We start from the raw sequence: 18,131 nt of genomic DNA, 5'->3' as shown, positions 1-18,131 counted from the left end.
TCAAACAGAACAAGCAAATCATGAATTAAGACAAAATACAGGTCATCAAGGTCCTTTCTGGAGCAAGACTCATGCCTTAACATCTTTGATGGTGATGGTACATCTCCATGACAACAAGACATTGGACGTGCCTCCTGTCACGGTGCCGGGGTATTGCTATGGCAACTGTTTCCATCAGGTGACTCCTATTAGAAGTACCAAATACTGTCGGTGAGGAATGTGTGCTGAGGGGAGGGAGGTGGGCTGGAAATGGTAGCGTCAAGAAATGTTCATTCATGCGTGTTCACGCTGAACATAAACCTTTATACAACAGGGTCGTTCAACTAAAAGAGTGCCGTTTCATATTTTCAGTATAAATTGTGCCCCGATATTTAATTTGAAAAATATATTATATTAAGTGCGCTTTAATTAATACAGACCACACGGAAGATTCTATAAATATGTTCCTTGGTGCACCTTCTGACTTCTAGGGAGATTTTAACCCACTTAACTCTAACATTTCTCCAAGTCTTCCCCATCATTGTAAAGCCCTAGTTATTTTGTTGCTTTGACAAAGTCATTTCTGAAGATTATAATTTACTTAATGTGATTAGTGATCTCATGAAATGTTCGTCCTTTATTTTAAGATCTAACCTGCTACGTGAACTGAACTCTCATTTTAATATGGTGAAACTATCCCCTTTTTAAAATATTTAACAAATAAATAAACAGTGAACATCTAATAGTCAAATCATAGGGTTAAAGCAGGTGATCTGGTTCTAGTCCTTTTAGCCATTTTCTGGTGTTTTGTGGTAAAGTATGCGGGTCGATCATAACAAATTAACCCTATTACCCAGAAAGAACGGCTAAAATGAACGTTTTTGTGCTTGCATTCAACTGCCCCTCCCTGTTGCACACAACACGCTTCCATTCCCCCTGTGACAAGGGGATTTGTGGCTTATTTTAAAATGAAATCATCAACCCCTTTACCCTGTTATGGTCAATCCTGTTAGCACTTAAAAGGCACTTACTATAGTCATTTTTCAATTTAACTTCTTGAGATGCTGAAACATTTTTATTAAATCGAACGTTAACGTTACAATAAGGTGGGGGGGAAATGTATACTATGTTACACTACCCAAAAGGTACTCATTTGGTGGAATGACCCAACAGCTCATGACAGCCAGATTAACACAAGTGCCTCCGTTGTATAATTGCAGCCTACTTTCTGTACCACATCCATCATTTGCAGATAAGCTTTTTTTCGCGCACCCGACCGCTGTCTGTCACTGGCCAAATGGAGACACGGATGGACAATAACTCCAAAATAATTGTATTGGTTGGTAAATTATAATATTGCCTAGTATGTCTCTGGTGTTACCTAAATTACGACATAGCCTTAGTTTGCATAACTGTGCATGAATATGTTTTAGAATGTGCATAGCCGAGAAAATCTAGCTCATCATAGACACTGTCTGGCGCGAGCTCCGCGAGTCTGCCACTTCCTCTGATCCTAACCTGTGGCATTACCACCAGTCTTGCCAGTATTGTGGAAGACGGGAGTATATAAAGCGCTTCAAATAATTCCTTCTACATACCATTTTAGATCTATTTAGCCTAGGACTAATTATACAAACTGTTGAATGTGTTGTGTCTGCTATGCAGCACTGCACGAGGCGATTTGGCTAATCTAACATCATACACTGCCACTGAAAAGGACACACCCTCATGGCACTAAAATAGATGGAATCCATAAACAACTCTCGACACCACATAGTTGAGGCCTATTTGAAAAAAATATGATGCTCGTATAGACATTGTTGCGAAATAAAATGAGTGAATATATATATTTTTTATATCCATCAAGCAATTTATATTAGGCATGCATAGGCCTAATATATGCATAGAAGTTATATGCATAGAAGTTTGCGTTTTCTTAATAAATGATTCACATCAATATTTCAGGAAATGGAATGTTGCCTATATTATTGATTAGCAAATACACCCTACTCACAGTAAAACTCACATCTAAGAAACAATGCATTTTCCCCCTAGCACTCGTTTTGACCAGAAACCACATTCCAAAAATGTAGCTCCAACGAGGCAGACAATAACACACTGTAGATATAAGAACGCACACGCCCCTTTAGAATTATATCGAAAAAGAAACATGCCCAATTTATCTTCTTACCTGTTTCTATTATCTTGACTTTAAGATACAAATTGACTGACCACAATCCAATCAACGACAATGATCAGCTTCTTCTCGCAAAGCGTTATTATTGTTCCAATGTGTATAATCTGTGCCTTCTCACTGTTCAATTGCAGTCCACGAAGGGTTCTTGGTCGAGTCGCGCTCTTAGAATGCAAAACATGAACGTAGTTTTCCAAAGTCTTTGTTGATGAATCTCAATGTTTCTTTTGTTTTTTATTGATTCCAAATTGTCTCTTGATGTCTATCACTTGATGTCTGTCTGTCTGTCTGTCTGTCTTTCTGTCTGTCACTCTCTCTGCCTCACACACACGACCACTAATGATGTTCGTGAGCATCTAGCCATCTACCCGTAGTGTTGCGCGCGTCTCCCCGTCGGTGAATGGTGTACCCAACCGGTTACAAATGTACACTGATTGTGTTTTAGATGTAGTATACCGTGTATTCGGTGTTAAACCATCAATATTTAGAGACTGGAGAGAGAGATTTACATTAGGAAGCAGTGGAAATGTACACAATTGGTACCTGGAAGAAAATGGGGGGAGGGTCATGCTTTTTAAATTTCACTCAGGGGGAGGGTTTAGTATTTATTTATTTTTAGTCAAGGGGAGGGTTGTGTAATTTGTAATTGATTAAATATCATATTGCTCAGGGTTTGATAAGACAGACAGAGATTTACATTAGGGAGCAGTCTAAATGTACACAATTGTTCCATAGAGGACAATGAGGGAGGGTCATGTTTATTCAATTTAAGTCAGGGGGAGGGTTTAGTATTTGTTGTATTTAGTCCGGAGGAGGGTCATGTGATTTGTAATACAATAAATGTGGTATTGCTCAGGGTTTGAGAATTAGTTGCTGCTTATAGTATCTCGATGAGTGTCCGATGATGCCCCCCATCCCTGATTCTCTGCTGGGCAATATCAAGTGCGCCTAGTGTGGTCTCAATAAAATGATCCATAGCCTATACTATAGGCCAGACAAAGAGCATGCTCGGAGAAGCACAGGACAAAGTTATATTTCTAAGAAAATGTACTTCCTGAGTTTTTGCACTCTTGGGATGGTGTATATAGAACTAAGCTACACTGCATTACACGTGGCAATGGACTGGACTTTCCAACCATGAGCCCCAGCCTGCCCCTGCTCTTACTGATGGAACAACAAGGTCTCACAGTTTCACATCAGCTATTAGATGTTAATCCATGCTTCTCAAACGTCACATTGTGAAGTTGTTCCAAACGTTACATTTCAAAGTGATTAAGGTTACGTTTAGGCTCTAACTCCACATTTTTAAGGTTATTGGTCAAATATAGGCATTTATTCCAAAATCTTAAAGTTGGGCATTAACTCCTGAATGGTTAAAGTAAGGGTTAAGGTTTGGAATAGGCTTAAAACAAAAATCTCAAAAACAACTTTTAATCGCTGGATTAGAACATGCAACCTTTGACACTAGAGGCAGATGCTTACCTACTTGAAGTTAACATTTACATTTACATTTAAGTCATTTAGCAGACGCTCTTATCCAGAGCGACTTACAAATTGGTGCATTCACCTTATGACATCCAGTGGAACAGCCACTTTACAATAGTGCATCTAAATATTTTAAGGGGGGGGAGGGGGGATGCGAAGGATTACTTTATCCTATCCTAGGTATTCCTTAAAGAGGTGGGGTTTCAGGTGTCTCCGGAAGGTGGTGATTGACTCCGCTGTCCTGGCGTCGTGAGGGAGTTTGTTCCACCATTGGGGAGCCAGAGCAGCGAACAGTTTTGACTGGGCTGAGCGGGAACTGTACTTCCTCAGTGGTAGGGAGGCGAGCAGGCCAGAGGTGGATGAACGCAGTGCCCTTATTTGGGTGTAGGGCCTGATCAGAGCCTGGAGGTACTGAGGTGCCGTTCCCCTCACAGCTCCGTAGGCAAGCACCATGGTCTTGTAGCGGATGCGAGCTTCAACTGGAAGCCAGTGGAGAGAGTGGAGGAGCGGGGTGACGTGAGAGAACTTGGGAAGGTTGAACACTAGACACCGCTTACTGTTGCCCCTAGTGTCCGGTTTCCATGTCATCTCCCAACATCCTCAGACATGGATGAATGTCGAATACTGACTTCTATCACCAGTGACCTAGCTGGATCTGAACCCTTTTGTTCTGCCTAACCAATGACTGTGCTGTGTATGGTGGCACTTCAGGAGTTGAGTCAAAGGCTTCGCGAAGTCCTAATTCATTTCAACAGTCTTCATTTGAATTGGACTTTAAGGCTACTAACAACAATGTAGCTTTGTGTTGGCGCCTATTTCCTCCTATTCAAAGAACAAGAGGTAGGCCTACCGGTTTGCAGACAAAAATTATAGTCTACTATGAATATATTTGGATTTTGTCAGCCAAATCCTTCAGTCACCATGCACTCCTTAATAAATATCCCAGTGTCAGTGAAGATCGTGGTGTGTTAAGTTGAAACCAGGGCTCGAATTGAGGGGGTTTGAGAGGGTAATTTGGCTTTCCATGAGGAGGAGATGCACTGCAGTACTTAATGTAGCTGGTGGCCAACCCAGATACTGACTGACTGTTACTTTTGATTTTGACCCCCCTTTGTTCAGGGACACATTATTCCATTTCTGTTAGTCACATGTCTGTGGTACTTGTTCAGTTTATGACTGTTGTTGAATCTTGTTATGTTCATACAAATATTTACACGTGTTAAATTTGCTGAAAATCAACGCAGTTAACAGTGAGAGGACGTATATTTGTTTTGCTGAGTTTAGATTTCTATGCCAGAGTCAACACAAATCTATTCTGTAACAACAATACCGCGTTACAAGTGTTTATAGGCCATACCTGATGATATGCGGCTGCTGTGTTAAACAACAAATGTACTTCTCTTGAATTCATTGCTGATCAGATACTTCAGTTGTATCTGGTTCTGTTGTTTTTACAGTTGATAGACAACTTTGGCACTGTTTCAAACTTAGACTATTCTTTTTTTTTTTTAACAATAGCCTGTATAGAAATGAAAACGTCTCCGGGCTGCAGCATGCGCTCATTCGTTGCCATGCTCTGTTGTGGTATTAAATAAAGTCTCCTCTTGTCTCCAGTCATTCATTATTATTTTGGGTATAGGGGAGGGTCACTTGTCTTTTTTCATGCGTTCAGGGAGGGTCGGGTAAACATGTATTTTTACTAAAGGGAGGGCCATCCATTTTGCTTTCCTGAGAGGTCTGGTTTTCTCCAGGTATCCCTCCATTATAAACAATGTACAGTCCCTTGCAGTAGTTATACTCCTTTCTTTCCTATGAGTTTCACATAACTAACACTAAATCATTTCTGGAGATGAATCACAAAGCACTCTACATTCCTTATAGATGAAACAGAAATAAGCATGCAGTCTTCCCCCCAAAATATTAGATAATAAAAAAATTAAACATAGGAGAGATGGGAGGTGTGAGTGGATATGAGGTTTGCATAGACTTAGAAAAGAGAAAGGCCAGCCATCTCAGGTAAATATCCTTACCGTAAGATTAGAAAAACAGATGGGATTTCAAATCATTCAAACACAACACTGGAATCAGAGCCCAGAATGGATTGGCCTACATTCACATATTTTACATAGTGTTGCAGCCATTGGGCATAACTACAGTAACCACAATGCATTTTGTGATTTTAGAAGGTACAGTAAAGTGCAGTATGCCTTTCCTGCTACTCCCTTAGCTAGCGGCCATCTTTTCATCTGTCGACCCATCGATCTATCCATCTTGATCTGTCAATCTAGTATCATTCTGAGAAGACTTCATGGTGTGGTGTTCAGAGAGGAAGGACAAAGAAGGCCGCCAGCGGTCTTTAGGGACAGGATGCGGCGAGGTCACTGGAAAGGAAGTGGCATCACGGACTTTCCAGCTGCAGAGGGAACAATGAGAGTTAACATACAAACGTATAGTATGTGGACACCCCTTCAAATGAGTGGATTCGGCTATTTCAGCCACACCTGTTTCTGCCGGGTGTATATAAATCGAGCACACAGCCATAGACAAACATTGGCAGTAGAATGGCCTTACTGAAGAGCTCAGTGACGTTCAACGTTGTACCGTCATAGGATGCCACCCTTCCAACAAGTCAGTTCGTCATATTTCTAAACTGCTATAGATGCCCCAGTCAACTGTAAGTGCTGTTACTGTGAAGTGGAAACCTCTCGGAGCAACAAAGACTCAGCCGCGAAGTGGTAGGCCACACAAGCTCACAGAACGGGACCGGTGTGTTCTGAAGCGTTTTGGCGCATAAAAATCGCCTGTCCTCGGTTGCAACACTCACTATAGTTCCAAACTGCATCTGGAAGCAACGTCAGCACAATAACTATTCGTCAGGAGCATCATGATATATATATATATATATATGTATATATATATATGTATATATATGCCATTATATATATATGCCATTTAGCAGACGCTTTTATCCAAAGCGACTTACAGTCATGTGTGCATACATTCTACGTATGGGTGGTCCCGGGGATCGAACCCACTACCCTGGCGTTACAAGCGCCATGCTCTACCAACTGAGCTACAGAAGGACCTACCTCATGAAATGGGTTTCCATGGCCGAGCAGGCGCACACAAGACTAAGATCACCATGCGCAATCCCAAGCGTCGGCTGGAGTGGTGTTAAGCTCGCCGCCATTGGACTCCGGAGCAGTGGGAACGCATTCTATGGAGTGATGAATTATGCTTCACCAAAATGGTCTGGGACTGTTTTTCATCGTTCGAGCTAGGTCCCTTAGTTGGAGCAGCAGGTAGCCTGGTGGGTAGAAGTGTTGGACCAGTAAACAAAAGGTCGCTGGATCGAATCCCTGAGCTGACAAGGTAGAAATCTGTAATTTTGTCCCTGAGCAAGGAAGTTAACCCACTGTTCCCGGGCTATTCTGTGCTTCCAACTTTGTGGCAACAGTTTGGGGAATGCCCTTTCCTGTTTCAGCATGACAATGCTAGCGTGAACAATGCGAGGTCCATGCAGAAATGGTTTGTTGAGATTGGTGTGGAAGAACTTGACTGGCCTCCACAGAGCCCTGACCTCTAGCCCATCAAACACCTTTGGGATGAATTGGAATGCCGACTGCGAGCCAGGCCTAATCGCCCAACATTAGTGCCTGACCTCACTAACGCTTGTGACTGAATGGAAGCAAGTCCCCGAAGCAATGTTCTAACATCTATTAGAAAGCCTTCACAGAAGAGTGGAGGCTCTTATAGCAGAAGAGGAGGGACAAACTCCATATTAATGCCCATGACTTTGGAATGAGGTGTTCGACAAGCAGATGTCCACATACTTTTGGTCAAGTAGTGTAAGTGAATGGAAGGTGAGCTGTGTATTGCATGGTGTGGTTTGATGGAACACAGGCAATCCAGGTAGTTTCTCTTCATCTCACCTGCATCTTGCTGTAGATCCAGGGCAGTAGGCTGGACACCTTGGTGTAGACTCCCGGCCTGTTACTCTGCCCACAGCCGGTGCCCCAGCTGGTCACGCCCACCAGCTGCCAAAGGTTGTCACTGGCTTGGCACACCAGAGGACCACCACTGTCTCCCTGTGAGAGAAGAGGAGATAATGGATGAATGAACCGTTGAAGTGAGGGGCCAAGGTGTGGAAAGCACCTGCTACAATATCCTGTATGTTTTCATGTCGTGGATAGCAGATGAGGTAGAAGGGAATTTGAGTAGAGGGAGAGATGATTTCCTCAGCCCAAAGGTGTCTAAGATGAGGACAAGAGTTGGTGAGTAGCAGGAGAAGACAGCTGTGGATTAACGAAATTCCAAATTTTAACGAGTAATGTTGGCACCAAACGTTCTAAGACAGTTAGTTAGACTCTGGGAAGAATTTAGAATGTTGCTGTCATGGAACATCTGGTGTCCTTACGGAGGTTAGTTTGACAAACTCTGCATCTGTGGCTCTGTAAAGAAAACAAAAAGAAGCATATTTGTTTTGTATGTTAATGGAATAGGGAGAGATAAGAGGTGAAAGGTCGGAGAAATAGTGCTGAAAGAGTCGTCGGTCAAAATGGAACCCATGCTGACAGCGGCACACTGTACATGTGCTCCCGAGGCAGCGGCTTAAACCTCTAGAGCACCCCAGGGGCCTCATTTCTAACCGTATTTTGTACGTACGCAATGTTTCTAAAATGAGTCCCAAGCCCTGTAAATAGAAGAATTCAACTACAATATGTGGACATGTACCTGACAGGAGTCCCTGCCCCCGTTGAGATCTCCGGCACACAGCATGTTGTTGGACACACTGCCGGAGTATACCTTGGAGCTGTTACACACACGTACGTCGATGATGTCAACGGCCACCTCCATCAGGTCTTTGGAGGGTTTTGCTGTGAAGGGACACATACAGTACCCGGTCATTCTCCAAACACACTTCAGCTAGCGACACTATGGCTAGTTGCACTATGCGAACTGTAGCTCTACTGAATATAGCATGTGTTTTCTGCAATGAAAAGACATTGAGATTGGATGCATGACGCCGGTGTAGCCTCCTTTCTCCACATCACTCTCTTTATATCACAGAGACAGACAGGCCATATGGCAATTCTGGGAAATGCCAGATTGGGTTAAAAATGAACCAGCCCGAGGGCCTGTCTAAATTGTTGTTTCTTGTGCAAAATGATTTTAAAAAAGGGCTGGTGTGGGGGCCTCGAGGATAGAAATGGGCCGGTGTGTGAGAAAAAACCCGGTTCGAATTCTGGTCCCAGTCTGTTTCTGTTGTTTCACTCTAGATAAGCATGATTTAATTTAGTATAGTCCATTTCTCACTCCCTTGTCTGTCTTCCTACCTGCCCCCTCATCTGTTGTTCCGAATCCCGAGGTCCAGCATTTGGTTCCATGGGGGAATGTCTGGTCAAAGGCTGGCAAACAGGCAGGCTGAACTGCATCTGAATAAAAAAAACCACAAAGTTAAGTTAGATAAACAGAGTGGACATTCTGACTTCAGACACATAGGTAACACACAGTTAGAAAAAATGACACACACGTACGCACACACACCATGCATCCCAGACATTTAGAGCTGAAAGGGGCAAACATTGTTACAGTGCTGTACCAACATTGATGCTAGCGTTTCCCTAGCGTTTCTCTGATATAGAAGGAATAGAGCCGGACTCACTAGTGAAGTCCACTGGTAAAGCCAGCTTCAGTATGGCGATGTCCTGGTCGTTGGTTACATTGTTGTAGTTCTCATTCACGATGATCTTCTTGACGAGGTAGGGAGGAGGAAGCTGGTCTTGTGACACCACTCCTCCGTACAAACGCCACCTACTGGCATCAAGAACCGGGTGGAACGACCTTCAATGGGCACGGGGGGAAAAATACAATAAAATATATATTCATTTACTTCTCAAACCAAGGCTGTAGCTCATGACACAGATTATGTTATTATTATGGTAATAAGGTGTATAATTGAGTTGAGATTGGTTGTCATGGTGAGGGTTGTTGAGGTGATGAGGGGTTGTCATGCTGCTTATTCTTGAGTCATGCTGAGCAAGTTTCTGCACAGATTTACTACTAGTCTGTTACTTATATGGATAAGTGTAAGTGAAAGGACTGACATTCTCCTGAGGCAAATGGCACGTTTATGACCCTGTCAGAAACATGGAAATACAAGCTTCTGAGGGGGGGGGGGGGTCCATTTGGATTGTCCTCTAACTAGCCATTAAAAGTCAGAATCCCTAGCATCATCTGAGTACTCCGGGTATTTTCGGACATGCTAAACTCTGACTAAGGAAATTGCTTAGACAACAGCATTTTTGGCCTTTAACACGGTTTACGAGCAATATAGCTGTACTTTCAGTTTATGGTCGGAGCAGCCAGCTTGCCGTTAGTCAATTGGCATTCTCAGCGAGTTCAAAACAAGTGGGATTTCACTCCGCAGCAGAGTGGGTAAGCTAGAGCTATTACCAAGGATCTACATAGCGTGTCTAGAATTAGAACCAAGGGATCTGTTTGGAAATTAGCATTGTTGTCCTCTAGTCACTGACCTGGGAAAGCAGTGGGCAGCTGTCACCGCAAAGTCAGGGGACACCAGGATCCCTCCACAGATGTGTGATCCACCAAAGTGGAGAGAGAGTTGCCAGGGCCATTGGCCCAGCTTGGCAACACTGCCCCCTATGATCCGGGAGGACAACTGTTGACGTCCACAATCTTGGAAAAGGGGAATAAGTGATCAAATGTTTGTATCTAATTATAACTAGAAGTCAGATTTCAAATAGAAGGTTGATATAGACCTGCCTGGTGAAATATGAACAGATGAGTTCATGAGTTCCTTACCAATACACTTCAGAGAGACAGTATTCTGGTCTGGGCAGGACGAGCTACACAGCAACACAAGCACAACCATGTCAGGACCTAACATTAAACCACACTGGAATTTGTGCAGCATGGTTACAGTTGATTTGAAACAGCCTTATTGCTGCTTATAATGCAGCAATAACGATGTAACATTACATCCCGACCAGTCATGACAGTGTATGACTTAACACCATTTTTTTTAAACCTTTATTTAACTAGGTAAGTCAGTTAAGAACAAATTCTTATTTTCAATGACTGCCTAGTGGGTTAACTGCCTGTTCAGGGGCAGAATGACAGATTTGCACCTTGTCAGCTCGGGGATTTGAACTTGTAGACCAGTAACTTCTGGTTACTAGTCCAACGCTCTAACCACTAGGCTACCCTGCCGCCACCACTCCCTCAACATTACTGGGACTACAATGAGACAATACATATGTGCTAAGGTTTGTAGAGGGGTTCTCTCACCTGACATTGACCTGGCCCTGGATGGGTAAAGATGATCTGTTGTTCAGTGTTAGACCAATTGACTGCTGGGACTTCACTGCCTTGGTTGCAAAGGACCTGCACGGTCGACACACAAACACATTTGGATTCTGTCTGCCAAAGCAATACGAGAATCAATTCCCCTCCCATGAAGCATTCCCAGAAAGTCAATTTGCCACAGGCACACCAACCCCAGAAAGAGAGAGGAGCGCAGAGATTGAATCTGAGAGTAAATACTGAAAATGGCAGCAGTGAAATTAGACGTCACCGAGAAAATGTCTGAGAGGAAGTAGTTGCTTCGAGAGGTAGCGTATACAAAAAAAGGCTGTTGTGAGAGAAAGTGATTGCTCTAAAGGTAGCTTATGAAATGGCTGTTGTGAGAGAAAGTGATTGCTCTCTAAAGGTAGCTTATGAAATGGCTGTTGTGAGAGAAAGTGATTGCTCTCTAAAGGTAGCTTATGAAATGGCTGTTGTGAGAGAAAGTGATTGCCCTCTAAAGGTAGCTTATGAAATGGCTGTTGTGAGAGAAAGTGATTGCTCTCTAAAGGTAGCTTATGAAATGGCTGTTGTGAGAGAAAGTGATTGCTCTCTAAAGGTAGCTTATGAAATGGCTGTTGTGAGAGAAAGTGATTGCCCTCTAAAGGTAGCTTATGAAATGGCTGTTGTGAGAGAAAGTGATTGCTCTCTAAAGGTAGCTTATGAAATGGCTGTTGTGAGAGAAAGTGATTGCTCTCTAAAGGTAGCTTATGAAGTGGCTGTTGTGAGAGAAAGTGATTGCTCTCTAAAGGTAGCTTATGAAGTGGCTGTTGTGAGAGAAAGTGATTGCTCTCTAAAGGTAGCTTATGAAGTGGCTGTTGTGAGAGAAAGTGATTGCCCTCTAAAGGTAGCTTATGAAATGGCTGTTGTGAAATAAGGTGATTTTACTTTCTGAAGCCCAGTTGGGCACAGGTTCTGTTGGCGTAGCTCTGGTCCCATCCCTGGTAACACACTGGGAGAAAACGACCATCCTGAGACGTTCTGACCTGTAGAGCACCGTCCGCCCCAAACCTCACTGGAGAGAGGGAGAGGAGGGGATAGAATAACAAGATACGAAAAGGGCTATGTTTCTCTGCTTGTCATACCGCGAGTGCACCTGTCCACCTGGCTTTCATCTCTGTACACCTACCTGCAAGCCCGCATGTATGTCTGTCTGTTGTGTTGTGCGTGTGAGAGTGTGCTTACCACAGCTGGACTCGTCCGTGCCCAGTTGGCAGTCCCGCAGAGCGTCACATTGGACGGTGGAGTTGGAGCAGGTGTCGTGAGCGGGCACGCTCAACTGCTTCTCAGGGTGCCCCTCATCCTCACTGTCATGGTGGTCGAGGGTGGCAGCCGTAGTTGCCAACCTGGTACCGTAATGCACTACACACAGGGAGGGAGGGAGGGAGGGAGATGGGAGCACGGAGAACAGGTAAGGGTGGGGAATGTTGGGGTGAAGAGGAGAGACGGAGGAAGTGGTAGCAGAGGAAGACTGTCAATGTCTGTACAAATACAGAAAGGAAAGGGAAGGGGGAGGGGGATACCTAGTCAGTTGCACAACTGAATTGCATTCAACTGAAATGTGTCTCCCGCATTTAACCCCTCCTGAATCAGAGAGTAGCTTCCAAATGAATGAGTAAACAGGCACAAATATACACGAGTAACAACAACGGGAGTAAATATGACGACAGCCCTGGCCTTACCTCCGAGCCAGATGGCAATGGCCAGGAGGAGCAGCAGAACGATGCCTCCTGAGCCACCAAAGCACTTGGCACTATGCTGGCAGCATTTGTGTTTCCTCTTGTTGTCGGGAAGAGCTGGAACAACACACAACATACAGGTCAAAACAGATGTATCTTCCCCAGTGTGCAAACAAAATAAAGAACACCTTCCTAATATTGAGTCGCACTCCCGTTTGCCTTCAACATTGGGTCAACATGGTGTCGAAAGCGTTACACAGAGATACTGGCCAATGTTGACTACGATGCTTCCCATAGTTATGTCAGGTTGGCTGGATGTCCTTTGGGTGGTGGACCATTCTTGAAACGCACGGGAAACTGTTGAATGTGGAAAAAAAATCCAGCAGGATTGCAGTTTCTTTACACACTTAACCCAGTGTGCCTGGCACCTACTGTCTTGCCCATTCACCCTCCGAATGGCACACATACACAATCTATGTCTCAATTGTCTCAATGCTTAAAAATCATTCTTTAACCGGACTCCTCCCCTTCAGCTACACTGATTTGAAGTGGATTTAACGAGTGAAATCAATCAGATGTCACAGCTTTCACCTGGTCAGTCTACGTCACGGACAGAGCAGGTGCTCCTAATGTTCTGTGCACTCAGTGTATAGACACCACATAATGCAGAACACGTAACTCGGGAGTTAAAATCCTATTTCTTTCTCAAGGATGTTTTTTGTATTGCTACCACTTCTGTTGAAACTTGTAACATTTTACACCGCTTTCACTGGTGGTTTGTCGTCCCCTGAAAGCAAATAAGGAATGGAGGGAACTAGACTGGGGCAGAACTGGGATAGTCAGGGACAGAACTGGGATAGTCAGGCACTAGATAGAGAGTACGACTCACATATACTGGGCTGGCAGATGTGTTGCGCAGCCACTGGTGGGGGGTGCTGGGGGATGTAGTATAGCTGGTTGGGAGGAGTGGGCCTTGGACCCACTCCATAGACTGCCTCTTCATAGGACTGGAGGGGCGGAAGGGTGTGCACCTCAACAGAGTAGTATGGAGGAGGGAGCTCGTTCTGCAGGGGAGAACGCAGAGGAAAAGGCAAAAGGTTAAGCAGTCGGTCATTCAAAAAAAAAGTCTTCAGATCAAAAGCCCACGTGGGAACTTAAAGTCCCAGTGTTTGGTATCATATTGTGTATATTTAACACTGTAAGTGTAAAAAAAATACAATGTGATCAGTTTTATTTCCTGATAGTTGCTGGTTGATAATACAATCTACACAGGACCATCAAAATGACGTCGCTAGGCGGCGTCGGTTTATGGCCCAGCACAGTCAAAAACTGTAATTTTCCTGTGTTTTACATAATATTACTTTGAAATTGTACAAAATATGATAATGTCCTTTTAATTGTAAGAGCTGTTGGAAAAGAGAGTCTGAAATGTCATTGTTTTGTTGGGGTGGAGTTTTGGGCTGCCTGGTGACATCACTAGGTGGTAAATTAGTTAATAGACCAATAAGAAAGAGGGTTAACAAAACTCTCTACCAATAACAGCTTAGGAAAATTATTGCATGAGAAATTGCTCTTTGCTAAAAAGCTATCTGTTTTGTCTTTAATCATTTTAATTGAGAACAATCACAGTAAGGTACTTAATTATTAGCCAGAAATGTAAATAAATAAAAATGTAGATTGGACATTTAACAGACCAATAACAGAGTTCAAAACCGTTCTGCCAATAACAGCTAGTTTTCAGTTTTCTCCTCTCCACTCAGTTCACTCCTAGACAATCTTAGCAAAAATGATTTTTTGATAAAGTTTTTTTGCTAAAAAAGCTATTTTTGTTTCTTTTTTACTAATTTAATGGAAAACTATTACAGAAAGGCACTGATTTGTTTGCCAGAAATGATTTGATATTGAGAATATTTTTTTTTACGGCTGCATTGAGCCATTAATAATCCCCAGTAAAACAACTTCCATGCAGGAACCCCGATTCATCCATAAACAGGATATGGGGTGCTGCCTAGAGGACACATGCTGATTGTGAACAGGGCTGACAGATGGTTGATGGCGGGTGAACAACAACCACATTCTAGTATCTACAGGTTAGATATCACTCATTGTCGGCCATAATCATATCATCCTCATGGAGCAAGTTTGAGATCCCAACACCTGAATAACCAACTCGAGCACAATGGAAGGTGCCATGTCTCTAGGCAATAATGTGCCGAGCTTCCCAATTGGCCCCTTATTCATTTCCTCCACTCTTTATCGTGCTCTCATTTCTGCTTTATATTCAGCTGCTCCCCATAGCGCTATCAAGCATCTCAGACAATAGAGCTAATCAACGTTGCCAAGGACAAGCTCACATTGTCTGCCCCCCCCCCCCCCCCCTCCCAGGAGTCTCTATTGTTGCCACGGAGAAGAAAGGTGGGTGCCATGGTGACAACAGAACAGCAAATTCCAAAAGGAAGTTGTGGTCGACCCCCTGTCCCTGTCCCTATCCCTGGCTGGCTGCTGCCAGGTTGTATCACACACGTAGGTGATTTGTGACCCACTTCAAACACAGGTGCAGTTCAGTCAGTCTGATAGTGTGCCCCCACCCTGGGGCTGGACAGACAGCCAGGGTTCAATATTGCCTTTGAGTTCTGTCTCTCTTTTCCTTGCCGCTAAACGGACACCTTTTCACTTTACACTGTGTGTTTATTCAGGAGGGGGGGGGGGGGGGGGTGAATTCCAGTCATGTTTCCTTGTAGGGATGACATTGCTTTTAACTTCCCGAACTGGTTCTGATGTTGGGACTTTGGTTGATCTGCACATAGCAATGTTTATGTTGCAATGACCGACATGGAAAGAATCTGCTTCCTGTACAACATGCAGGCAGACACACAAATTACACCCCACACTGATTCACACCGTTAGGTTCTAAATAAACAGAATAAAAACTAACCGGACAACTAGATAAAGCTCAAACCAAGTGTATTCACCCACCGGGTCAAACAGCTGCGAAGACAAAGACATGTTTATACCTTCGTCCCATACTGAGTCTCTTCCTCGCACATCTGGACAGCCAATCTCTGTTGCTAGACAGGACTTTAGTGATTCCTGTTCTCTCACTTCATCTGACCTGGGCCCAAATTCCTCACTCCTCCCCAAATCACGGCTGTCCTGCCTTATCTGTTGACTGCAACCCGACTGTGGCCCTTCTCCCCTCCGGACACCTGAGACCGCAACAATAACATGTTCTTCCTGCACTCCCCTTTCTCACCCAGTAGATTTCCATACCCTCAGTTCTTACATGGTCACATGAATAAGGCTATTTCCCCATTTCAAGTTGAACACCACAACAGATGAGCAGTGTGCTCTGCTCTACACCTACAGTGGATGTGCTGTGGATTGGTGGAGATTTACACAACATTGCAAGATTCTTAGGTGGAGTTTTGATTTCAGAGGGCCTAGGCTGTAGTGAATGATCACAAGGATCATTCGATCCTATAGGTCTACAGCAGACGTGGATCATATGGAAGTGTCTTGTCTGGTTGAGGATGAAGAGCACAAAACAAAAACAAAGACGGGACTTACTGTTGCCTCGGTGACAGAGAGAAGACTCCAGGGCTCAGTCAGTAATAATACCAGTTTATCACCTCAACCTTTTCTTTGGTAAACAGCTCCAGTTTCATGACCATAGGCACCAGACTCCAACACAAGCGAACCAGAATGCTGCCCCAAGTGGATATTCAGTTGGTGGAAGAGCCGGCTTGCCTGAATTCCCAACTGAATCGACGTAAGGTCAATAGACATTGTTCCAGGTTTGAGTTACATTTCAAAGGGAAGACCGTACTTATGAACAATGGAGTTGTTAAAATACTGTAACTTTGAACTTCAATTCCAAAGAGTACCTTTGAGCTCAATAGTAGATGTGTAGGTAGCCCACATTGATTGTTGATTCATTAATCGGGACAGATAAATCCTCTCTGTCACAGACGGAACACAACAGTAGCAGGGTAGAGTGGCCCCATTGGCCTCATTTCCACCAAAAGCCTTATTTCACAATATGTCCCCGTATTTTGGTACCACAAACTGGGTGAATTAGACTTGTTTGAGACATAAAACCACTATCCATTTCGATGAAGAACCCCGACTTTTCAACACAATATTTTCCGCATGGGAGTATTCAACATTATTTCAACACACCATGCGAAGCAACACAGTATAGAGACCGGAGACAGAGGCCACCGCAATGAGATCATACGGGGTTCCAGCTACACACCAGCTTGACCCTGTGCCTCAGTCTCCTGGTAAACATATCAACACAAACGGGTTCACATATCCTGCAATCTGTCCATGACGTGGCAAAAAGTACTTCTCGTCAAATGACCCACCCCGACAGAGGGAAAGTGAGAGCACGAGTACAGCATGGTCAGTGTGTGAGAAAGACAAGTGTCTTGCTTTGGAAGCTGGTGACAGAAGTCAGCCCAGGGGAAACAGATAGAGAAGCAGAGAACAAGGAGGAGAGGATAAAGGAAGAACTTACAGGGTCATGCTTTGCCATCGGACGCTGGGGGAGCAGTGAGGAGAGTGGAGGTGAGACCTGGTAGGAGAGGCTTTTCACAGGGCCACTCAAACAGTCCCAGAACAGTGATCAGAGCTGACGCCACATTTGACACTCCTTCTTTCCTCTTGCTGTCTGTCCCTGAAACCCTCCACCCAGGCCACACAGTTGGGACTGCCCCCCCCCCCCCCCATCCAACCCCTCCCTCTCTCATCTCCTCTTCACTGGAATTGGTGTGTCCCAGTGTGTTACTTTCCCACCCGCCAGACCGGTTTCAAGGTAGCCAAGGAGAGACAAAGATTGATTCACACCGTGTGGCCTGCTCCATTCCGGCTCAGGTGACACCAGCTGGGCAATCAGAGCCAGGGACCAAAATGGCGTCCTCTCAGACAGACACATTTTTATTTATGTGGCAGATCTTTTTCTCAGGACCTCCGGTTGAAAAAGTCTGTCGACAGGTACATCACTAGTGCGATGTAGAGTCGTTCCAAATACATTGCAGTTAATATTGACATATTGAGTTTAAATAACTATCAAACTCAAATAAATGTTAGTGAAATTAACCGTCCTTAGGGAAACAAATAGAATGGCGCCGTGTCAACACGGTTGACGAACTTTCGATACTCAACTTTCGATTACTCAATATGCCTTTGAGAGCCCACAGTATTTATAGAAAGTGCTTTGTCATAAAAACAAGAGCTTCCTTATGGGAAGAATGTGTTTAATATGTGAGGTGTGTGTCGTCGTCCCCCACCTTGTGTAACTGTGTTTGTGTGCATCCTTGGGTAAAGGTAGAAAATATTTAGTTTGTGATGTCACGGTGTACAAAAAGGAGCCTAGACTGCATTCCTTCTACTAGAGAAAGCACATGCATGCAGACAAGCATCCGTAA

The 18,131-nt window shown here is 44.1% G+C and overlaps 2 protein-coding genes across 5 annotated transcripts in view; both read right to left on the bottom strand.

Annotated features, from left to right (window-relative positions):
* The window catches only part of LOC123993047 (FXYD domain-containing ion transport regulator 6-like), a 29,661-nt gene extending 25,896 nt beyond the window's left edge, over positions 1-3,765 (bottom strand). For all 3 annotated transcript variants that reach the window (XM_046294796.1, XM_046294798.1, XM_046294797.1), the window contains exon 1: positions 2,171-3,765. The gene's annotated coding sequence lies outside the window, so the exon portion shown is untranslated. The remainder of the gene's footprint in view (positions 1-2,170) is intronic.
* Positions 3,766-4,817: 1,052 nt separating this feature from the next.
* On the bottom strand, positions 4,818-17,356 carry LOC123993046 (transmembrane protease serine 13-like). Of its 2 annotated transcripts, none has more exons than XM_046294795.1 (13): positions 17,222-17,356; positions 13,592-13,766; positions 12,706-12,819; positions 12,209-12,385; positions 11,912-12,038; positions 10,970-11,065; positions 10,484-10,527; positions 10,195-10,357; positions 9,324-9,502; positions 8,995-9,093; positions 8,393-8,535; positions 7,591-7,746; positions 4,818-6,071 (listed from the first exon to the last, which is right to left on the bottom strand). In XM_046294795.1, the coding sequence occupies exons 1-13, from the start codon at positions 17,237-17,239 to the stop codon at positions 6,057-6,059; spliced, it is 1,506 nt and encodes a 501-aa protein (XP_046150751.1). In that variant the 5' UTR covers positions 17,240-17,356; the 3' UTR covers positions 4,818-6,056. The 2 variants fall into 2 exon arrangements, with proteins under 2 accessions (XP_046150751.1, XP_046150750.1); XM_046294794.1 differs by lacking the exon at positions 17,222-17,356 and adding an exon at positions 15,717-15,856.
* Positions 17,357-18,131: the final 775 nt, after the last annotated feature.

Source organism: Oncorhynchus gorbuscha, linkage group LG13, assembly GCF_021184085.1.
Source record: "Oncorhynchus gorbuscha isolate QuinsamMale2020 ecotype Even-year linkage group LG13, OgorEven_v1.0, whole genome shotgun sequence".
Lineage (NCBI taxonomy): Eukaryota > Metazoa > Chordata > Actinopteri > Salmoniformes > Salmonidae > Oncorhynchus > Oncorhynchus gorbuscha.
The sequence above is the reverse complement of the archived record's forward strand: the minus strand, read 5'-3'. Positions and strand labels throughout refer to the sequence as shown.